Source organism: Pristiophorus japonicus, chromosome 3 (assembly GCF_044704955.1).
Source record: "Pristiophorus japonicus isolate sPriJap1 chromosome 3, sPriJap1.hap1, whole genome shotgun sequence".
Classification (NCBI taxonomy): domain Eukaryota; kingdom Metazoa; phylum Chordata; class Chondrichthyes; family Pristiophoridae; genus Pristiophorus; species Pristiophorus japonicus.
In genome coordinates this window covers 263212336-263230300 of record NC_091979.1, presented here as the reverse complement: position 1 = coordinate 263230300, position 17965 = coordinate 263212336, and the positions used below count along the sequence as shown (strand labels likewise).

The 17965-nt window shown below is 47.7% G+C and overlaps 1 protein-coding gene across 3 annotated transcripts in view; it reads left to right on the top strand.

The window, feature by feature from the left end:
* casp7 (caspase 7, apoptosis-related cysteine peptidase) overlaps positions 1 to 17965 on the top strand; it is a 153293-nt gene extending 135328 nt beyond the window's left edge. For all 3 annotated transcript variants that reach the window (XM_070876626.1, XM_070876625.1, XM_070876627.1), the window contains 3 exons: positions 13453 to 13628; positions 15240 to 15375; positions 17733 to 17965. In XM_070876626.1, the coding sequence (XP_070732727.1) occupies positions 13453 to 13628; positions 15240 to 15375; positions 17733 to 17965 (545 nt within the window). The remainder of the gene's footprint in view (positions 1 to 13452; positions 13629 to 15239; positions 15376 to 17732) is intronic.

The window sequence follows — 17965 nt, the reverse complement described above, 5'->3', positions numbered from 1 at the left end:
TGTGCTTATTAGATAACGAATAAAACACTAACTAGATCCTTTAAGGGGTGAGTTGGATAGGAATGTGAATGATCGGCAAATGGTAGATGTGTTTACAAACTCACCATGAGCTAATGTAATTTGCACTAAAATGCACCATAATATCATTTGTGCATGAGGTCACCTTTGATGAAACTGGTGCTTATTTTTCTAGCTCTTCACCTTCCCCAAACAAAAATAAAATTGTTTGCCAAATATCTTTTTCCTAAAGACTGTGACCTTATAAACAGTGATAAATTGGCTATTCTCAGCTGGGGCACAAATGGAGGGACTGAAAATGGGCTCGACATCCCGGGGCTCAGGAGGGAGAAAAATTGTCAAATGTCCTGAGCACAGTGTATAAATCCATTTTCAAAGGTGCATGTATGTTAGAAGAGGGCAGGAGCACAGCTGTTGAAGTCCATCTGTTGATGCGTACTATCTAGTCATAAGAACATTAGAACATATGAAATAGGAGTAGGAGTAGGCCATACGGCCCCTCGAGCCTGCTCTGCCATTTAATACGATCATGGCTGATCATCGATCTGATCATGGACTCAGGTCCACTTTCCTGCCCACTCTCCATAACCCCTTACACCCTATCGATAAAGAAACTGTCTATTTCTGTCTTAAATTTATTCAATGTCCCAGCTTCCACAGCTCTCTGAGGCAGCGAATTCCATCGATTCACAACCCTCTGAGAGAAGAAATTTCTCCTCCATCTCAGTTTTAAATGGGCGGCCCCTTATTCTAAGATTATGCCCTCTAGTTCTAGTCTCCCCTATCAGTTGAGTGTTTGCTAGTGCTGTTGGGGAGGATTTAAGCTAATAGGGCAAGAGGATGGGAACCTATGCAGGGAGACAGAGGGAAGTAAAATGGGGTCAGAAGCAAAAGGTATAAAGGAGAAAAGTAAAAGTGCAGGGCAGAAAAATCAAAGGCAAAAATCAAAAAGGGCCATATTACAACATAATTCTAACAGGACAAAGAGTGTTTAAAAAAAACAAGCCTGAAAGCTCTGTGTCTCAATGCGAGGAGCATTCGTAATAAGGTGGATGAATTAACTGCGCAGATAGCTGTTAACAGATATAATGTAATTGGGATTACGGAGACAAGGTTCCAGGGTGAACAAGGCTGGGAACTCAACATCCAGGGGTATTCAATATTCAGGAAAGATAGACTGAAAGGAAAAGAAGGTGGGGTAGCGTTGCTGGTTAAAGAGGAGATTAACGCAATAGAAAGGAAGGACATTAGCGTGGATGAGGTGGAATCTGTATGGGTAGAGCTGTGAAACGCCAAAGGGCAGAAAACACTAGTGGGAGTTGTGTACAGACCACCAAACAGTCATAGTGAGGTTGAGGATGGCATCAAACAGGAAGTTAGGGACGCGTGCAATAAAGGTACAGCAGTTATCATGGGTAGCTTTAATCTACATATAGATTGGGCTAAACAAACTGGTAGCAATATGGTGGAGGAGGATTTCCTGGAGTGTATAAGGGATGGTTTTCTAGACCAATATGTTGAGCAACCAACTAGAGAGCTGGCCATCCTAGACTGAGTGTTGTGTAATGAGAGAGGATTAATTAGCAATCTTGTTGTGCGAGGCCCCTTGGGGAAGAGTGACCATAATATGGTAGAATTCTTCATTAAGATGGAGAGTGACACAGTTAATTCAGAGACTAGAGTCCTGAACTTAAAGAAAGGCAACTTTGACGGTATGAGATGTGAATTGGCTAAGATAGACTGGCGAATGATACTTAAAGGGGTTGACGGTGAATAGGCAAAGACAGACATTTAAAGATCACATGGATGAACTTCAACAATTGTACATCCATGTCTGGCGTAAAAATAAGATGGGGAAGGTGGCTCAACCGTGGATTATAAGGGAAATTAGGGATGGTGGTAAATCTAAGGAAATTGGCCAAAAAAAGCAGCAAACTTGAGAACTGGGAAAAATTTAGAATTCAGAGGAGGACAAAGGGTTTACTTAGGAGGGGGAAAATAGAATATGAGAGTAAGCTTGCAGGGAACATAAAAACTAACTGCAAAAGTTTTTCCAGATACGTGAAGAGAAAAAGATTAGTGAAGACAAAAGTAGGGCCCTTACAGTCAGAATCAGGTGAATTTATAAAGGGGAACAAAAAAATGGCAGACAATTGAACAACTACTTTAGTTCTGTCTTCACTAAGGAAGACACAAATAACCTTCCGGAAATACGAGGGGACTGAGGGTCTAGCGAGAAGGAGGAACTAAAGGAAATTCTCATCAGTCAGCAAATTGTGTTAGGGAAATTGATGGGATTGAAGGCCGATAAATCCTCAGGGCCTGATAGTCTGCATCCCAGAGTACTTGAGGAAGTGGCCCTAGAAATAGTGGATCCATTGGTGGTCATTTTCCAACATTCTGTAGACTCTGGATCAGTTCCTATGGACTGGAGGGTAGCTAATGTGACCCCACTTTTTAAAAAAGGAGGGAGAGAGAAAACAGGGAATTATAGACTGGTCAGCCTGACATCGGTGGTAGGGAAAATGTTGGAATCAATTATTAAAGATGCAATAGCAGCACATTTGGAAAGCAGTGACAGGATCGGTCCAAGTCAGCATGGATTTATGAAGGAGAAATCATGCTTGACAAATCTTCTAGCATTTTTTGAGGATGTAACTAGTAGAGTGGACAAGGGGGAGCCAGTGGATGTGGTGTATTGGTGTATTTGGACTTTCAAAAGGCCTTTGACAAGGTCCCACACAAGAGATTAGTGTGCAAAATTAAATCACATGGTATTGGGGGTATGTACTAACGTGGATAGAGAACTGGTTGGCAGACAGGAAGCAAAGAGTAGGAATAAATGGGTCCTTTTCAGAATGGCAGGCAGTGACTAGTGGGGTACCACAAGGTTCAGTGCTGGGATCCCAGCTATTTAAAATAATGATTTAGGTTGGAATTAAATGTAAAATCTCCAAGTTTGCAGATGACGCTAAGCTGAGTGGCAGTGTGAGCTGTGAGAAGGATGCTAAGAGGCTGCACGGTAACTTGGACAGGTTAGGTGAGTGGGCAAATACATGGCAGATGCTGTATAATGTAGATAAATATAAGGTTATCCACTTTGGTGGTAAAAACAGGAAGGCAGATTATTATCTGAATGGTGACAGATTAGTAAAAGGGGAGGTGCAATGAGACCTGGAATTCATGGTACATCAGTCATTGAAATTTGGCATGCAGGTACAGCAGGCGGTGAAGAAGGCAAATGGCATGTTGGCCTTCATAGCGAGAGGATTTGAGTATAGGAGCAGGGAGATCTTACTGCAGTTGCACAGGGTCTTGGTGAGGCCACACCTTGAATATTGTGTACAGTTTTGGTCTCCTAATCTGAGGAAAGACATTCTTGCTATTGAGGGAGTGCAGCGAAGGTTCACCAGACTGATTCCCGGGATGACAGGACTGACATATGAAGAAAGACTGGATCGACTAGGCTTATATTCACTGGAATTTAGAAGAATGAGAGGGGATCTCATAGAAACATGTAAAATACCGACAGGATTGGACAGGTTAGATGCAGGAAGAATGTTCCCGATGTTGGGAAAGTCCAGGGGTCACAGTCTAAGGATAAGAGGTAAGTCATTTAGGACCGAGATGAGGAGAAACTTCTTCACTCAGAGAGTTGTGAGCATGTGAAATTCTCTACCACAAAGTTGTTGAGACCAGTTCATTAGATATATTCAAAAGGGAGTTAGATGTGGCCTTTACGGCTAAAGGGATCAAGGGGTATGGAGAGAAAGCAGGAATGGGGTACTGAAGTGCATGATCAGCCATGATCATATTGAATGGTGGTGCAGGCTCGAAGTGCCGAATGGCCTACTTCTGCAACTATTTTGTATGTTTCTCTGCATCCACCTTGTCAAGCCCCCTCATAATATTATACATTTCGATAAGATCACCTCTCATTCTTCTGAATTCCAATGAGTAGAGGCTCAACCTACTCAACCTTTCCTCATAAGTCAACCCCATCATCTCCGCAATCAACCTAGTGAACCTTCTCTGAACTGTCTCTGTCATGTATGTAACCTTTATGTAACAACACTGCAATACTGTATATACATAAGAAATGCACACCCTGACCACAGCGGGTGAACTTATGGGAGACACTCCTCACCTGGTCATCCAGTTATATAAAGGGAGGTCCCAAGCAGGGTCATGACTTCTTGGTCCTCTGAATAAAGGTTCAGGTCATGGAGTGACCTTGTCCATAAAATGTACCTTGTCTGGATTTGTGGTATATTGTAAGGACTTTACATTGGCGACGAGAAACCGGAACCAATGACCCACGAGAATGGCCACCGGCAGCACAGATGAATGGTACTGTGTTGGTGAGGACTGGGATGATTTCATTGAACGGCTCCAGCACAATTTTTTCATGAAGGACTGGCTGGGAGACGCAGCAGCCGACAAGCGAAGGGCTCATCTGCTGACCAGCTGTGGATCTAAGACTTAAGCGCTCATGAAAGACCTGCTAGCACCCGAGAAGCCGGTGGACAAAACCTTTGAAGAGCTCAGCAAACTAATCGGTGAGCACCTCAAACCGGCGAGCCACGTACACATGGCCCGACACAGATTCTATACCCACCAACGTCGGGAAGGACAGAGCATACCGGATTTCATTGCGGACCTCCGGCGCTTGGCCAGCCTCTGTAAGTTCACAGACGCCTGCAGGGGGGAGATGCTAAGGGATTTCTTTATTGAGGGCATCGGTCCTGCTGGGATTTTCAGAAAGCTAATTGAGACCAAGGATTTGACCTTGGAAGCGGTGGCATTGATGGCTCAGACTTTTATGGCAGGGGAGGAGGAAACCAAGATAACATACGCGCGCAATTCTGCCTCCAACGTGGCGATGGATCAGGGAGTCAATATCACAAACACGACTCAGAGCCCCGCAGGCAGGCAAGGGCAGTTCGACACACCCGAGGCAGCAATAGACCCAAGAGTAAGTCTCCAACAGAGACAATGGCAGGCTGAACGGACATTTACGCCACCCCAGTGGACAATGCGGCCCGGGATGGGGCCATTGACACCCAATAACAGGGTGCTCAAGAGCAGTCAAAGGGATAATCAGCGAGGAATGCCTTGTAACAGCTCTTTTGTTCACAGCAATGGGAATCTCAGTTCATGCTGGAGGTGTGGGGGCAGACATGCTGCCAGGACTTGCAAGTTTCAACAGTTCGTCTGCAGAAATTATAACCTCAGTGGCCATTTAGCCAGAATGTGCAGAAAGCCTGTAACCAGGTGAATATACGAGGCAGATGAACCAGATGAGGGGTCTGCGAGGCAGGATGACACTTGGGGCAAATCAATGGACGCTGAAGTTCAGCGGGTTCATGTGGCAAACATTCACAGCTCATATACCAAAACGGCACCTATGATGATGAAAGTCCTATTAAACGGCATCCCTGTACGCATGGAGCTGGACACGGGGGCCAGCCAGTCACTCATGAGTGTTCAACAATTCGAAAAGCTGTGGCCACTCAAAGCCAGCAGACCCAAACTAGAACGCATTGAGACACAATTACGGACGTACACCAAAGAAATCATTCCAGTGCTAGGCAGTGCAATATTGGCGGTCACACACAATGGATCGGTGAACCGGCTGCCGCTCTAGATTGTCCTGGGCAATGGTCCCACACTGTTAGGGAGGAGCTGGTTAGCTGAGGTGAACAGGAAATGGGGGGATGTGCACACCATGTCATCTGTGGAGCGAAGTTCATGCTCACAGGTCCTACAGCAATTTGAGTCACTATTTCAACCTGGCATCGGGACGTTCAAAGATACCAAAGTAGTGATACGCATCACCCCGGACACCAGACCAGTGCACCACAAAACTAGAGCTGTGCTGAATGTGATGCGGGTGAAAATTGAGAGTGAGTTGGACCAGTTGCTGAGAGAGGACATCGTCTCGCCCATTGAATTCAGTGACTGGGCGAGCCCCATCGTTCCCGTCCTAAAAGTGGATGGCTCGGTCAGGATCTGTGGCGACTACAAGGCCACTATCAACCGGGTGTCCCTACAAGACCAATACTCATTCCCGAGAGCGGAGGACCTTTTTGCCATGCTGGCAGGCGGCAAGCTGTTCACCAAGTTGGACCTCACTTCATTTCGGCTTACATGACCCAAGAACTGGCCAACGAATCTAAACCACTGACCACCATCACCACGTACAAGGGACTGTTCGTTTACAACAGGTGTCCATTTGGCATTCGATCAGCGGCTGCGATTTTTCAAAGAAACATGGAAAACCTGCTCAAATCCATTCCTGGAACAATCGTATTTCAGGACGACATCCTCATCACCGGTCGTGACACCGAGGAAAACCTCCTCAACCTGGAGGAGGTGCTACGCCAACTGGACCAGGTAGGCCTGCAACTGAAGACATCTAAGTGTGTGTTTTTGGCTCCCGAGGTCGAGTTTCTGGGTAGGATGGTTGCTGCAGACGGGATTTGGCCCACCGAATCCAAAACAGAGGCGATTCGACGAGCGCCCAGGCCCTGCAACACATCGGAGTTGCGTTCATTTCTGGGACTCTTGAACTATTTCGGGAACTTTCTGCCAAACTTAAGCACATTGTTGGAGCCGCTACACGTGCTCCTGCGTAAGGGTTGCGATTGGTTTTGGGGGGACTGTCAGGAACGGGCTTTCAATCGGGCGCAGAACCTACTTTATTCAATTAGGTTGTTGACCCTGTACAACCCCCGTAAGAAATTGGTTCTGACATGTGATGCATCGTCCTATGGGGCTGGGTGTGTGTTGCAGCAGAGTAATGCTGAGGGCCAACTCCAACCTGTGGCTTATGCCTCCAGGTCACGCTCTCAAGCTGAACGGGGATGGTTGAGAAGGAAGCACTCGCATGTGTCTACGGGATGAAAAAGATGCATCAGTACCTTTTTGGCAGGAGGTTCGAATTAGAAATGGACCACAAGCCATTAACATCCCTGCTGTCAGACAGCAAGGCTGTCAATGCCAATGCGTCAGCTCGCATACAGCGATGGGCTCTCACGCTGGCTGCTTATGACTACTCCATCTGGCACCGGCCTGGCATCGAAAATTGCGCTGACGTGCTCAGCAGGCTTCCACTGGCCACCACTGAGGGGGCAGCGGAGCAAAGCGCTGAGATGGTCATGGCTGTCGATGCCTTTGACAGTGCAGGCTCCCCCATCACAGCCTGCCAGATCAAAATCTGGACCAACAGAGATCCCCTCCTATCCTTGATTAAGAAATGTGTCCTGACTGGAGATTGGGCGCTCGCACACTGAGCATGCCCTGAGGAGGTCAGACCGTTTCACAGACGGATGGATGAGCTCTCCATCCAAGCCGACTGCCTACTATGGGGCAGCCGGGTAGTCATGCCTCAGAGGGGCAGGGAAGCATTCATCAGGGAACTCCACAGCAAGCACCCAGGCATCGTGCTGATGAAGGCCATTGCCCGGTTACATGTGTGGTGGCCGGGAATTGATTCAGACCTGGAACACTGTGTTCGCAGTGTGCCCAGCTAGGTAATGCCCCCAGGGAGGCCCCGCTCAGCCCGTGGCCCTGGCCCACCAGGCCGTGGTCACGTATTCACGTAGACTACGCGGGCCCATTCATGGGAAAAATGTTTCTCATTGTGGTTGATGCGTACTCGAAATGGATCGAGTGCATCATTTTGAATTCGTACACGACATTCACTACCGTGGAGAGTCTGCGTGCGGTCTTTGTGACCCACGGCTTGCTGGACATCCTTGTTAGTGATAATGGCCCATGTTTCACAAGCTACGAATTCCGGGAGTTCATGTCGGGTAATGGCATTAACCATGTCAGGACAGCACCGTTCAAGCCGGCCTCCAATGGCCAGGCGGAACGTGTGGTCCAAATCACAAAACAAGGCATGCTCCGGATTCAAGGACCCTCCTTTCAATGCCACCTATCGCGTCTCCTGCTGGCCTATATGTCCCGACCGCACTCGCTCACGGGGGTCCCGCCCACGGAGCTACTCATGAAACGAACACTCAAAACTCGGCTGTCCCTCATTCATCCAGTCCTGTCCGACATTGTTGAGGGCAAGCACCAGTCCCAAAACGAGGACCATGACCGTAACTCAAAGGGGAGATGTATAGAAATTGATGACCCCGTATTTGTTCTCAATCTCGCTTTGGGGCCCAAATGGCTTGAGGGTATTGTAATAGACAAAGAGGGGAATAGGGTCATAGTGGTTAAACTTAACAATGGGAAGATATGCCACAAGCATCTGGACCAAGTAAAAAAAAAAAAGGTTCAGCATGGACTCTGAGGAACCTGAGGAAGATCATGAGATGGTATTCACACCACCGCCAGTGAATGAGCAACAAGAACATTCAGCAGCATGCACAATCCCTGCGGTCAGCCCGGACAGGCCAGAATCACCACAGGGGACAGACACGCATACCAAGGCTCAACAACCAGAGCCCCAACTGCGGCGCTCCACGAGAGAGCACAGACCACCTGAGAGACTTAACCTATGATCCCAATGAGATGTTGAGGGGGAGGTGATGTCATGTATGTAACCTTTATGTAACAACACTGCAATACTGTATATATGTAAGAAATGCACACCCTGACCACAGGGGGTGAACTTATGGGAGACACTCCTCACCTGGTCATCCAGGTATATAAAGGGAGGTCCCACGCAGGGTCATGACTTCTTGGTCCTGTGAATAAAGGTTCAGGTCATGGAGTGACCTTGTCCATAGAATGTGCCTTGTGTGGATTTGTGGTATTGTGTAAGGACTTTACAGTCTCCAAAACAAATAAGGAAATATGGAAACCAAAACTGCATGCAATATTCCATGTGTGGTCTCACCAATACGCTGTATAACTAACTGTAGCAAGACTTCCCTGCTTTCATACTCCATCCCCTTTGCAATAAAGGCCAAGATACCATTGGCCTTCCTGATCACTTGCTGTACCTGCATACTATCCTTTTGTGTTTCATGCACAAGTACCCCCAGGTCCCACTGTACTGCAGCACTTTGCAATCTTTCTCCATTTAAATAATAACTTGCTCTTTGATTTTTTTTCTGCCAAAGTGCATGTCCTCACACATTCCAACATTATACTCCATCTGCCAAATTTTTGCCCACTCACTTGGCCTGCCTATGTCCTTTTGCAGATTTTTTGTGTCCTCCTCACACATTGCTTTTCCTCCCATCTTTGTATCGTCAGCAAACTTGGCTACGTTACACTCAGTCCTTTCTTCCAAATTGTTAATATACATTGTCAATAGTTGGGGTCCCAGCACTGATGCCTGCGGCACACCACTAGTTACTGATTGCCAACCCGTGAATGAACCATTTATCCCGACTCTCTGTTTTCTGTTAGTTTGCCAATCCTCTATCCGTGCTAATATATTACCCCCAACCCCGTGAACTTTTATCTTGTACAGTAACCTTTTATGTGGCGCCTTGTTAAATGCCTTCTGGAAGTCCAAATACACCACATCCACTGGTTCCCCTTTATCCACCTTGTTTGTTACATCCCCAAAGAATTCCAGCAAATTTGTCAAACTGACTCCCCCTTCATAAATCCATGCTGACTCTGCCTGACCGAATTTTGCTTTTCCAAATGTCCTGCTACTGCTTCTTTAATAATGAAGAATGGCCACAAGGCTAAAGTACCTAATAGTTACTGTGGCCGAGGAGCTCCTCCCGGAGTCACAGTGTGTGTTTCGTCCCCTACGGGGCACAACGGACATGGTCTTTGCAGCGCAACAGCTGCAGGAAAAATGCAGGGAGCAACGGCAGCCCTTATACATGGCTTTCTTCGACCTTACAAAGGCCTTTGACACTGTCAATCGCGAGAGTCTATGGCGCGTCCTCCTCCGTTTCGGATGCCTCCAAAAGTTCGTCAACATCCTTCGCCTGCTCCACGGCGACATGCAGGCCGTGAGCCTTACCAATGGATCCATTACAGACCTAAACCACATCCGGAAAGGGGTCAAACAGGGCTGCGTCATCGCTCCACCCTCTTCTCAATCTTCCTCGCTGCCATGCTCCAGCTCACAGTCAATAAGCTCCCCGCTGGAGTGGAACTAAATTGCAGAACCAGTTGGAAGCTGTTTAACCTTCGCCGCCTCCAGGCCAGGTCCAAGACCACCCCAACCTCTGTCGTCGAGCTACAGTACGCAGACGCCGCCTGAGTCTGCGCACATTCACAGGCTGAACTCCAGGATATAGTCGATGTATTTACTGAGGCGTACGAAAGCATAGGCCTTATGCTAAACACCCGTAAGACAAAAATTCTCCACCAGCCTGTCCTCGCCGCACAGCACTGCGCCCCCCCAGTCATCAAGACAGCACGGCTCTGGACAATGTGGACCATTTCCCATACCTCGGGAGCCTCTTGTCAACAAAAGCAGACATTGATGAGGAGATTTAGCACTGCCTTCGGTTGCCTGAGGAAAAGCGTGTTCGAAGACCAGGCCCTCAAATCTACCACAAAGTTCATTGTCTCCAGGGCTGTAGTAATACCCACCCTCCTGTATGGCTCAGAGGCATGGACCATGTACAGTACACACCTCAAGTCGCTGGAGAAATACTATCAACGATGCCTCCGCAAGATCCTACAAATCCCCTGGGAGGACAGACGCACCAACATTAGCGTCCTCGACCAGGCCAACATCCCCAGCATTGAAGCACTGACCACACTTGATCAGCTCCGCTGGGCAGGCCACGTTGTCCACATGCCAGACACGAGCTCTACTCGGAAGTCCTTCGTGGCAAACGAGCCAAGGGTGGACAGAGGAATCGTTACAAGGACACCCTCGAAGCCTTCCTGATAAAGTGCGGCATCCCCACCGACACCTGGGAGTCCCTGGCCAAGGACCGCCCTGAGTGGAGGAAGTGCATCCAGGGAGGGCGCTGAGCGCCTCGAGTCTCATCGCCGAGTGCATGGAGAAAACAAGCGCAGGCAGCGGAAGGAACACGCGGCAAACCTGTTCCATCCTCCCTTACCATCAACGACTGTCTGTCCCACCTGTGGCAGGGACTGTGGCTCTCGTATTGGACTGTTCAGCCACCTAAGGATTCATTCTAAGATGGAAGCAAGTCTTCCTCGATTCCGAGGGACTGCCTATGGTTAGTGATGCCTATAAACATCTACCACAGCATGAGTCAAGGCTGTCGGGTAAGGAGGGGAAAGAAAGGAGGGAAAAAAATGGTGACGACATCAGATAGAAAATTGGCTTGGACAATTAACTGAAAATGAAGGAACAGTGAAGCATAATGATTTTTTTGAGCTCGTACCAGAAAAAGTGGATGGCACGCATTGTAACAAAGTCACTTATGTAACATAAAATGAACCAAAAGCTCAGGAAAACAAAGTAACAATTATATATTGAATATATCTCTTTGGCTTAAAATAAACTTTTTGTGACTAATATATATAATGGTTATGGTACTATGAAGCTGATCATTGTCTGCAAATGTCTGGCATGATGGTCTTCTAAAGGACGTAGCAGTTCTGTCCTTGGGCCTGAATTTCAGTACTGCTGAAAAGTTGATGTTCCCCGCACCTTTTTGTGACCATTAGCGCCGAAATTTTTTCGTTACTGGGCCACCCCATATTCAGCTCCAAAAGTGAACAAGTGGGTTCCAGCGCTAATGAACCCTTCCAAAGTGGACTTTTCAACGGTGTGGTTGTCTTAATTTGAGCATTATCACCACTGAGAAATTCAGTATGCAGGTAAGGGTTTCTAATGAGTCAGCTGCTCCCTGGCCTTTTTCAAGACCAGTGTTTGCAGCAAGGCCCTGAGGGGTTTGGAAGGATGGCTGATGTAAGAGATGCAAAGAGAGCCAACAGGTTCACTGATATGGAGTTGGAGACACTGATGGACGGTGTGGGGGACAGAAGAAGAATATCGTTTCCTGACGTGGGGAGACCTGGCAGGACCGCCAGTATATAAGGCATGGAGGGAAATTGCAGGGGAGGTGTCGGGCACCTCCATATAGGTGAGGACGCACCCTCCCAGGAAGTTGCTGGCCAGTCTGCACCCGGCCCTTCCAGGGTGGCAATGGGTCATCTCCTCCTAGCTCTGGGGCGACGGGGATCCTCCTCCTCTTGCACCACCTGCGCCTCCTCCTTCTCCTCCTCCTCAGATGGTACTGCTGGCTCGACCTCCAGCGTCTGTCCCCTCACGATGGCCAGGTTGTGCAGCATGCAGCAGACCACGACTATTATGGAGACCCATTGAGGAGAGTACTGCAAGGTGCCACCAGAGCGGTCCAGACACCGGAACCTCTGCTTAAGGAGGCCTATGCACTGCTCGATGATGCACCTGGTGGCACAATGAGCGGCATTGTATGCATGCTCTGGCGCTGTCCTGGGGTTCCGCAGTGGAGTGAGCAGCCAAGTGGACAGGGGATATCCCTTGTCCCCAAGCAGCCAACTGCAATCCTGATTCAGGTTGGTGAAGATGGCAGGCACACTGGTTTGGTGCAGAATGAACGAATCATGGCTGTTGCCTCCCTTGTCCGCTACCAGTCTGCACAGTGCTGAATGCAACGCCTTCTCCTGCATATGTCGCCCTGCTTCTGAGCAGGTGTACCAGGTGTCGCCCTCCCAACACTCTTCCATCCTCAGGTTGAACCCTGCCAAACAGGTCTCAGCAGCCCACAGGACTCCACAAAGGAGTCAGACTAAAGTACAGGAGTATGTGCAAACCTCTGAGCAGCACTCAGCGGGTTGAATGGAGCCAAAACAATTAACAAAACTATTAAAAGGTAAATACAGTGGATGCTGTAATCTTAAATAAAAACACTAATAATTAATAAAACTATTTCCCTACCAAATGGCCCCGATTGCGGCAACACTCTAGTGGTGTCCCGTTCGAGCACCGACTCGAATACCTCGCAGGGGCACCGCTGGGAAAAGTCTTACCTTTTTGCAGTTGAAAATCCCGGTCCTAGCCGCTTTCCAGAGGCCCGCACGCTGCGGAGCTCACCACTGGAATGTCATCTTTACAGCGGCTTCACCGTGCCGTTTCCAGCGGAAGTGCACACCACTCAAATGCCCCCCCGAGCTGAATATGGGTCCGGGAGGGAAAATTATCCGACCGCGCTGGCCAGTCGATTTTTTTCGGTCGACCGCCCAAACTCCGCGGTAGCCGTCCCTTTGGGGACGGTGAATTTCGGTTCTCTTGTCCTTGGTGAAATCAGAAGGACAATCGGGTACTGTAGTAGTTATGACAGAACTCGTTTGGCATGTGGTGTTGGGAAAGATATACAAATACTTTTTCTGTTGTAATTTTGGGTAACTCCAGAGTCATTGTTTAATTCTATACCGATCAATGTGACTGATAGCACAAGAAGACCTTTTTATCCAAAGAAAAAATGTCCTTTGGAGTGTCACAATTTTGCATTTGAATATTGTTACTTTTTTTAGTTTCTCAGGAAAATCACAGCAACAGTGCATGTTTTGCATGCATCCTTTTAAGCCATGGTGATGAAGGCATGATCTACGGCACAGATGGAGCAATGCCTATAAAGACCCTCACTTCTCTCTTTCGAGGGGATATGTGCAAGACTCTTGTGGGGAAACCAAAACTCTTTTTCATTCAGGTACATGATCATCCTCAAGCTTACTCTAGTAATGGCCTTGCTAGTAAAATTTACATGGATTGAGTTAAAGAAACTTGTAACCCATTTAAGAGAAAGCCAGGCATGCCATGCGTTTTTTTTCTAAAGGATAGATTTATCCCTCTCCTGTACCTGAGGAATTTGCATTCCCCAGATGCAGGACAGAGGAGAAAGGGACAAAATCAGTTACATTACTGCACTGCCTAAAATTTCCTGGGACTTCGCCAGGATCTGTATCTATTGTAGATGCAAACCCAGCATTTGCATTGAACTCAAGCAGATGGGGACATTCCAAGACGCCCTCAACTTCCTATAACTCGGCTCATTGAGCACCTTATTGGTTCCCCTATACTTTACACTGGAATTTAAATCTGTGTTCGTTTTTTTTTAAAACTATTTCAACAATTAAATTTAAAGATGCTTGTCGATGACAAAACAGTTTTATATCGAGTGAAATGAGTATTGCATTAGTGCCAACAGAATGGAAAACCGCTTACTTTGTAGTAACTAATTCCACTGCTGAATGATGGGATGTGTCTGCTGAATTACATTCCTTTGAATTCTTTTCATTGTGAACTGGGTGAATATTTGAAAGAGTATTGGTTAAGAGCTCAGCAAAGGATTGAGCTTTCTTGACTTAGGCTTTGACATTATGCTCAGCAAAGATTAGCATGTGAACACTTAATGCATTCCTATACAATTTTGTCTGTTTATAACAGCAAAGGAAATTCATATAAATATTAAGTGGTAGTGTTTCCGCTTTGAGCACAATTGGCTATTTCAGTGCAAATTGTGCCAGTTTTGAAAAGTATTGTCCCCCCAGGTTTCCACTCAAACTCATTTCAATATTGCTGAATGCAAAATCTACCATGAACCAGAGTCGTCGGGTAGCATTTTAAAATGTATTTTTTTTTAATGTTGTTTTAAAAATATTCCTTGATATATTTAAGGGTGGTAACTTGGTGCAGTTTGATTAACATAGTACAACTGAAAATGGGTTTGTCACAAAAAAGCATTCTAAATCACAGTGTCAATACACCACCTGTGAGTAACCAGGTTTTAAATGACTGAAAATGACTTCAAAATGAAAAATATACAAAAGTATTTTCTAGTTAGATTGGGGTACAGTAGTCAGTTCCTTAGTAAATTTTAAAAAGAATTTCTTTTAAAATGTACCTATTATTTTCCTTGCGCCCTAAAGATCCAGCTTAATCTTTGGAGCCTCCTCGAAGGCCTGCAAACGAGCACAATTAGCGGAAATTCCCATTGGTGATTAATTCACCCTGGGGGCATGGGTAGTTTTGTGGGTGGGGCCTGCTTCTTACGCAGTGTTTTAAAACTAGCGCAAAAGATCATGGAAACTTGAGTTGTGCTGAATGCAATTCGTGCCTAAAATTCCGTGATCTTTTGCACCAGTTACGGCGATATCAGGCGAACTGCACCAAAAATACCCAACACAATTGAGCGGAAACTCCAGGCCTCTAAGTGTTTGTATGCCAATCTTTACACGATATAATTTCAAGTACTTTGTGCCTTGTATTATGATGCATTTCATATATCCTTCTAAACACTGTTTTTCCTGGCTTGCTTCAGGCTTGTAGAGGATCAGAATTTGACAAAGGGGTACAGACTGATTCAGGTCCTACCGGTGATGTAGAAACTGATGCAAATCCTCGACACAAAATCCCAGTAGAAGCTGATTTCTTGTACGCCTATTCCACTGTACCAGGTAATGCAAAAATTAAAGTTCTGATGCATTAGATTTTCATCTGTAATTAATGAATTAAAATATATTTGAGTCTTTAAAAAAAGCAATAATCTTTACCGCCATTATCATTCACAGTATATTTTGACTTGGTGGTGAATTGGTGATTACACTACAAGTCACTATGGGCCCAAGTTTCCACAAGAAAAAAAACGGGCGCCCCTCCGAGCTGGGCGTCCGTTTTTCGCGCCTAAAACGGCGCCTAAAAAAATCCTCGGTATTCTCCACCGACTTACAGGTCCTGTGGCACTCGGCGCAGCCAGCATGAGCTGTGGGGGGGGCGGAGCCAGGTCCCTGCGCTGAAAACAGTGCCGGGACCTCTGCACATGCGCGCTACAGTCGGCACGCAAGTGCAGTAGCTCCAGGCGCCGAACTGTGTGGGAGGGGCCCGAAGCACGCAGCCCCTAGCCCTGGCCCAATGGCCTCACTGGGGCTGCGTGAATGAGGCTCCTCCCACGGCCAGCTGCTGCTCCCCGCCCGACCAGACCCGACACTCGCCCCTCCCCCCCCCCCCCCCCCCCCCCCCCCCCCCCCGCTCCCCCCCCCCCCGCCCGACCAGACCCACAGACACCCCTCCCGCCGACCAGACCCGACACCCGCTCCCCCCCCCCGACCCCCGACCAGCCCCCGCCGACCCGACACCCGCTCCCCCCCCCCCACCCCCGACCCGACACCCGCTCCCCTCCCCCCCGCCACCGACATCACTCTCCCCCCCCCCCCCCCGCCCTGACCCGACACCCACTCCCCCCCACCCCGATCCGAGACCCGCTTCCGCTCCCCCCCGCCCCGACCCGAGGCCTGCTCCCCGCACTCCCCCGCCCCCGCCCCGACCCGAGGCCCGTTTCCCCCCCCCCCCCCCGACCCGACCCGAGACCCAACCCGACACCCGCTCCGACCCGACACCCGCTCCGACCCGACACCCGCTTCCCCCCCTCCCCGACCCGACACCCGCTCCCTCCCCGACACCCGCTCCCCCCCTCCCCCCGACCCGACACCCGCTCCTCCTGTTCCCCGACCGCCCCCCTCTCTTCCCCGACCGCCCCCCTCTCTTCCCCGACCCCCCCCCCTCCCCCGAACCCCCCCCTCTTCCCCCTCCCTCTCTCTCTCCCACCCTCCCCTCTCTCCCTCCCCTCCCTCTCTCCCCTCCCCCTCCCTCTCTCTCTCCCTCTCTCCCTCTCTCCCTCTCTCCCTCTCCCTCTCTCCCCTCTCTCCCTCCCTCTCTCTCACTCCTCCCTCCCTCTCTCGCTCAGCGGCACGAACAGCTGCAGAATTCTCCCTGGCTGAAGCACTTTCACACAGGTGGAAGATGGTTTATTTAATCTTTTCTTGGCTTATAAATGTTTATTCAGGTTGGATTTATTTGTATAATATTTGTAGAAGTATAAATAAGGATTTATTGTCGAATTTAATGAGTTCCCTTCCCCCCACCTCGTTCTGGACGCCTAATTTGTAACCTGCGCCTAATTTTTTAATGTGTAGAACAGGTTTTTTCAGTTCTACAAAAATCTTCACTGGCGCCATTCTACTTTAGTTTGGAGTACATTTTCACTGTGGAAACTTTCAAATCAGGCGTCAGTGGCCGGACAAGCCCCCTTTTGAAGAAAAAATTCTGTTCTAAACTAGAACTGTTCTACCTGACTAGAACTGCAGAAAAAAAAATGTGAAGAATTGCGATTTCTAAAATAGTCCGTTCTCCACCAGTTGCTCCTAAAAATAATCAGGCGCGAATCATGTGGAAACTTGGGCCCTATAATGCAATCTTTCTCTTGCCTTGATTAGTTTAGTTACTACTTACAGTTATAATGGTACAGTATCAGATTCCTAAAGTAGTCGACATGAATTTCAATTGCAGTCTTGGCTGATACTTGAGCTTCTAATTCAGGTAACGTTTTGTCAATTTTCAATGGGTCAACTGTAGTATGAAGAGAAAACGAATTGAAGAATTTTTATTCTACCAAAGTTCATACATGCAATCTGGCAAGTTTACTGAAGAGCATCTGAGAGAAGTATGCTTGATGAATTGCCCTACCCTCCTAACTTGAGGGTAGGGCAGATGTCTGGAGCTACTTGTAAAGAGTGAAAATGCGGGATAATTAACAAAACAAGTTCATTACCAATAGAATTTGGTACATTTTGCTGTTATATGAAAAAATGTTTGGGCATTCTAATCAACCAATGAAAACTATATTAATCCTAATAATACACTTTAAATTGGTGCTGTTTATATGACTTTGTAAGAACTTGTTTTGTTAAGTGTCCCTCCAAAATGAAGGTCCAAACTATTGTTTAAGAATGATAAAATGTGATGTTTGTCGTTGCAGGCTACTATTCGTGGAGGAATCCAGGCAAGGGTTCTTGGTTTGCACAGGCCCTGTGCAATGCCTTCAAAGAATATGGCAAAGAATTTGAGATAATGCAGATCCTAACCAGAGTCAACTATATGGTGGCCATGCACTTTGAGTCTTGGTCTGAAGATCCACGATTCAGTGAGAAGAAGCAGATACCCTGCATCGTCTCCATGCTGACGAAAGAACTTTACTTTAAGCAGAAATAA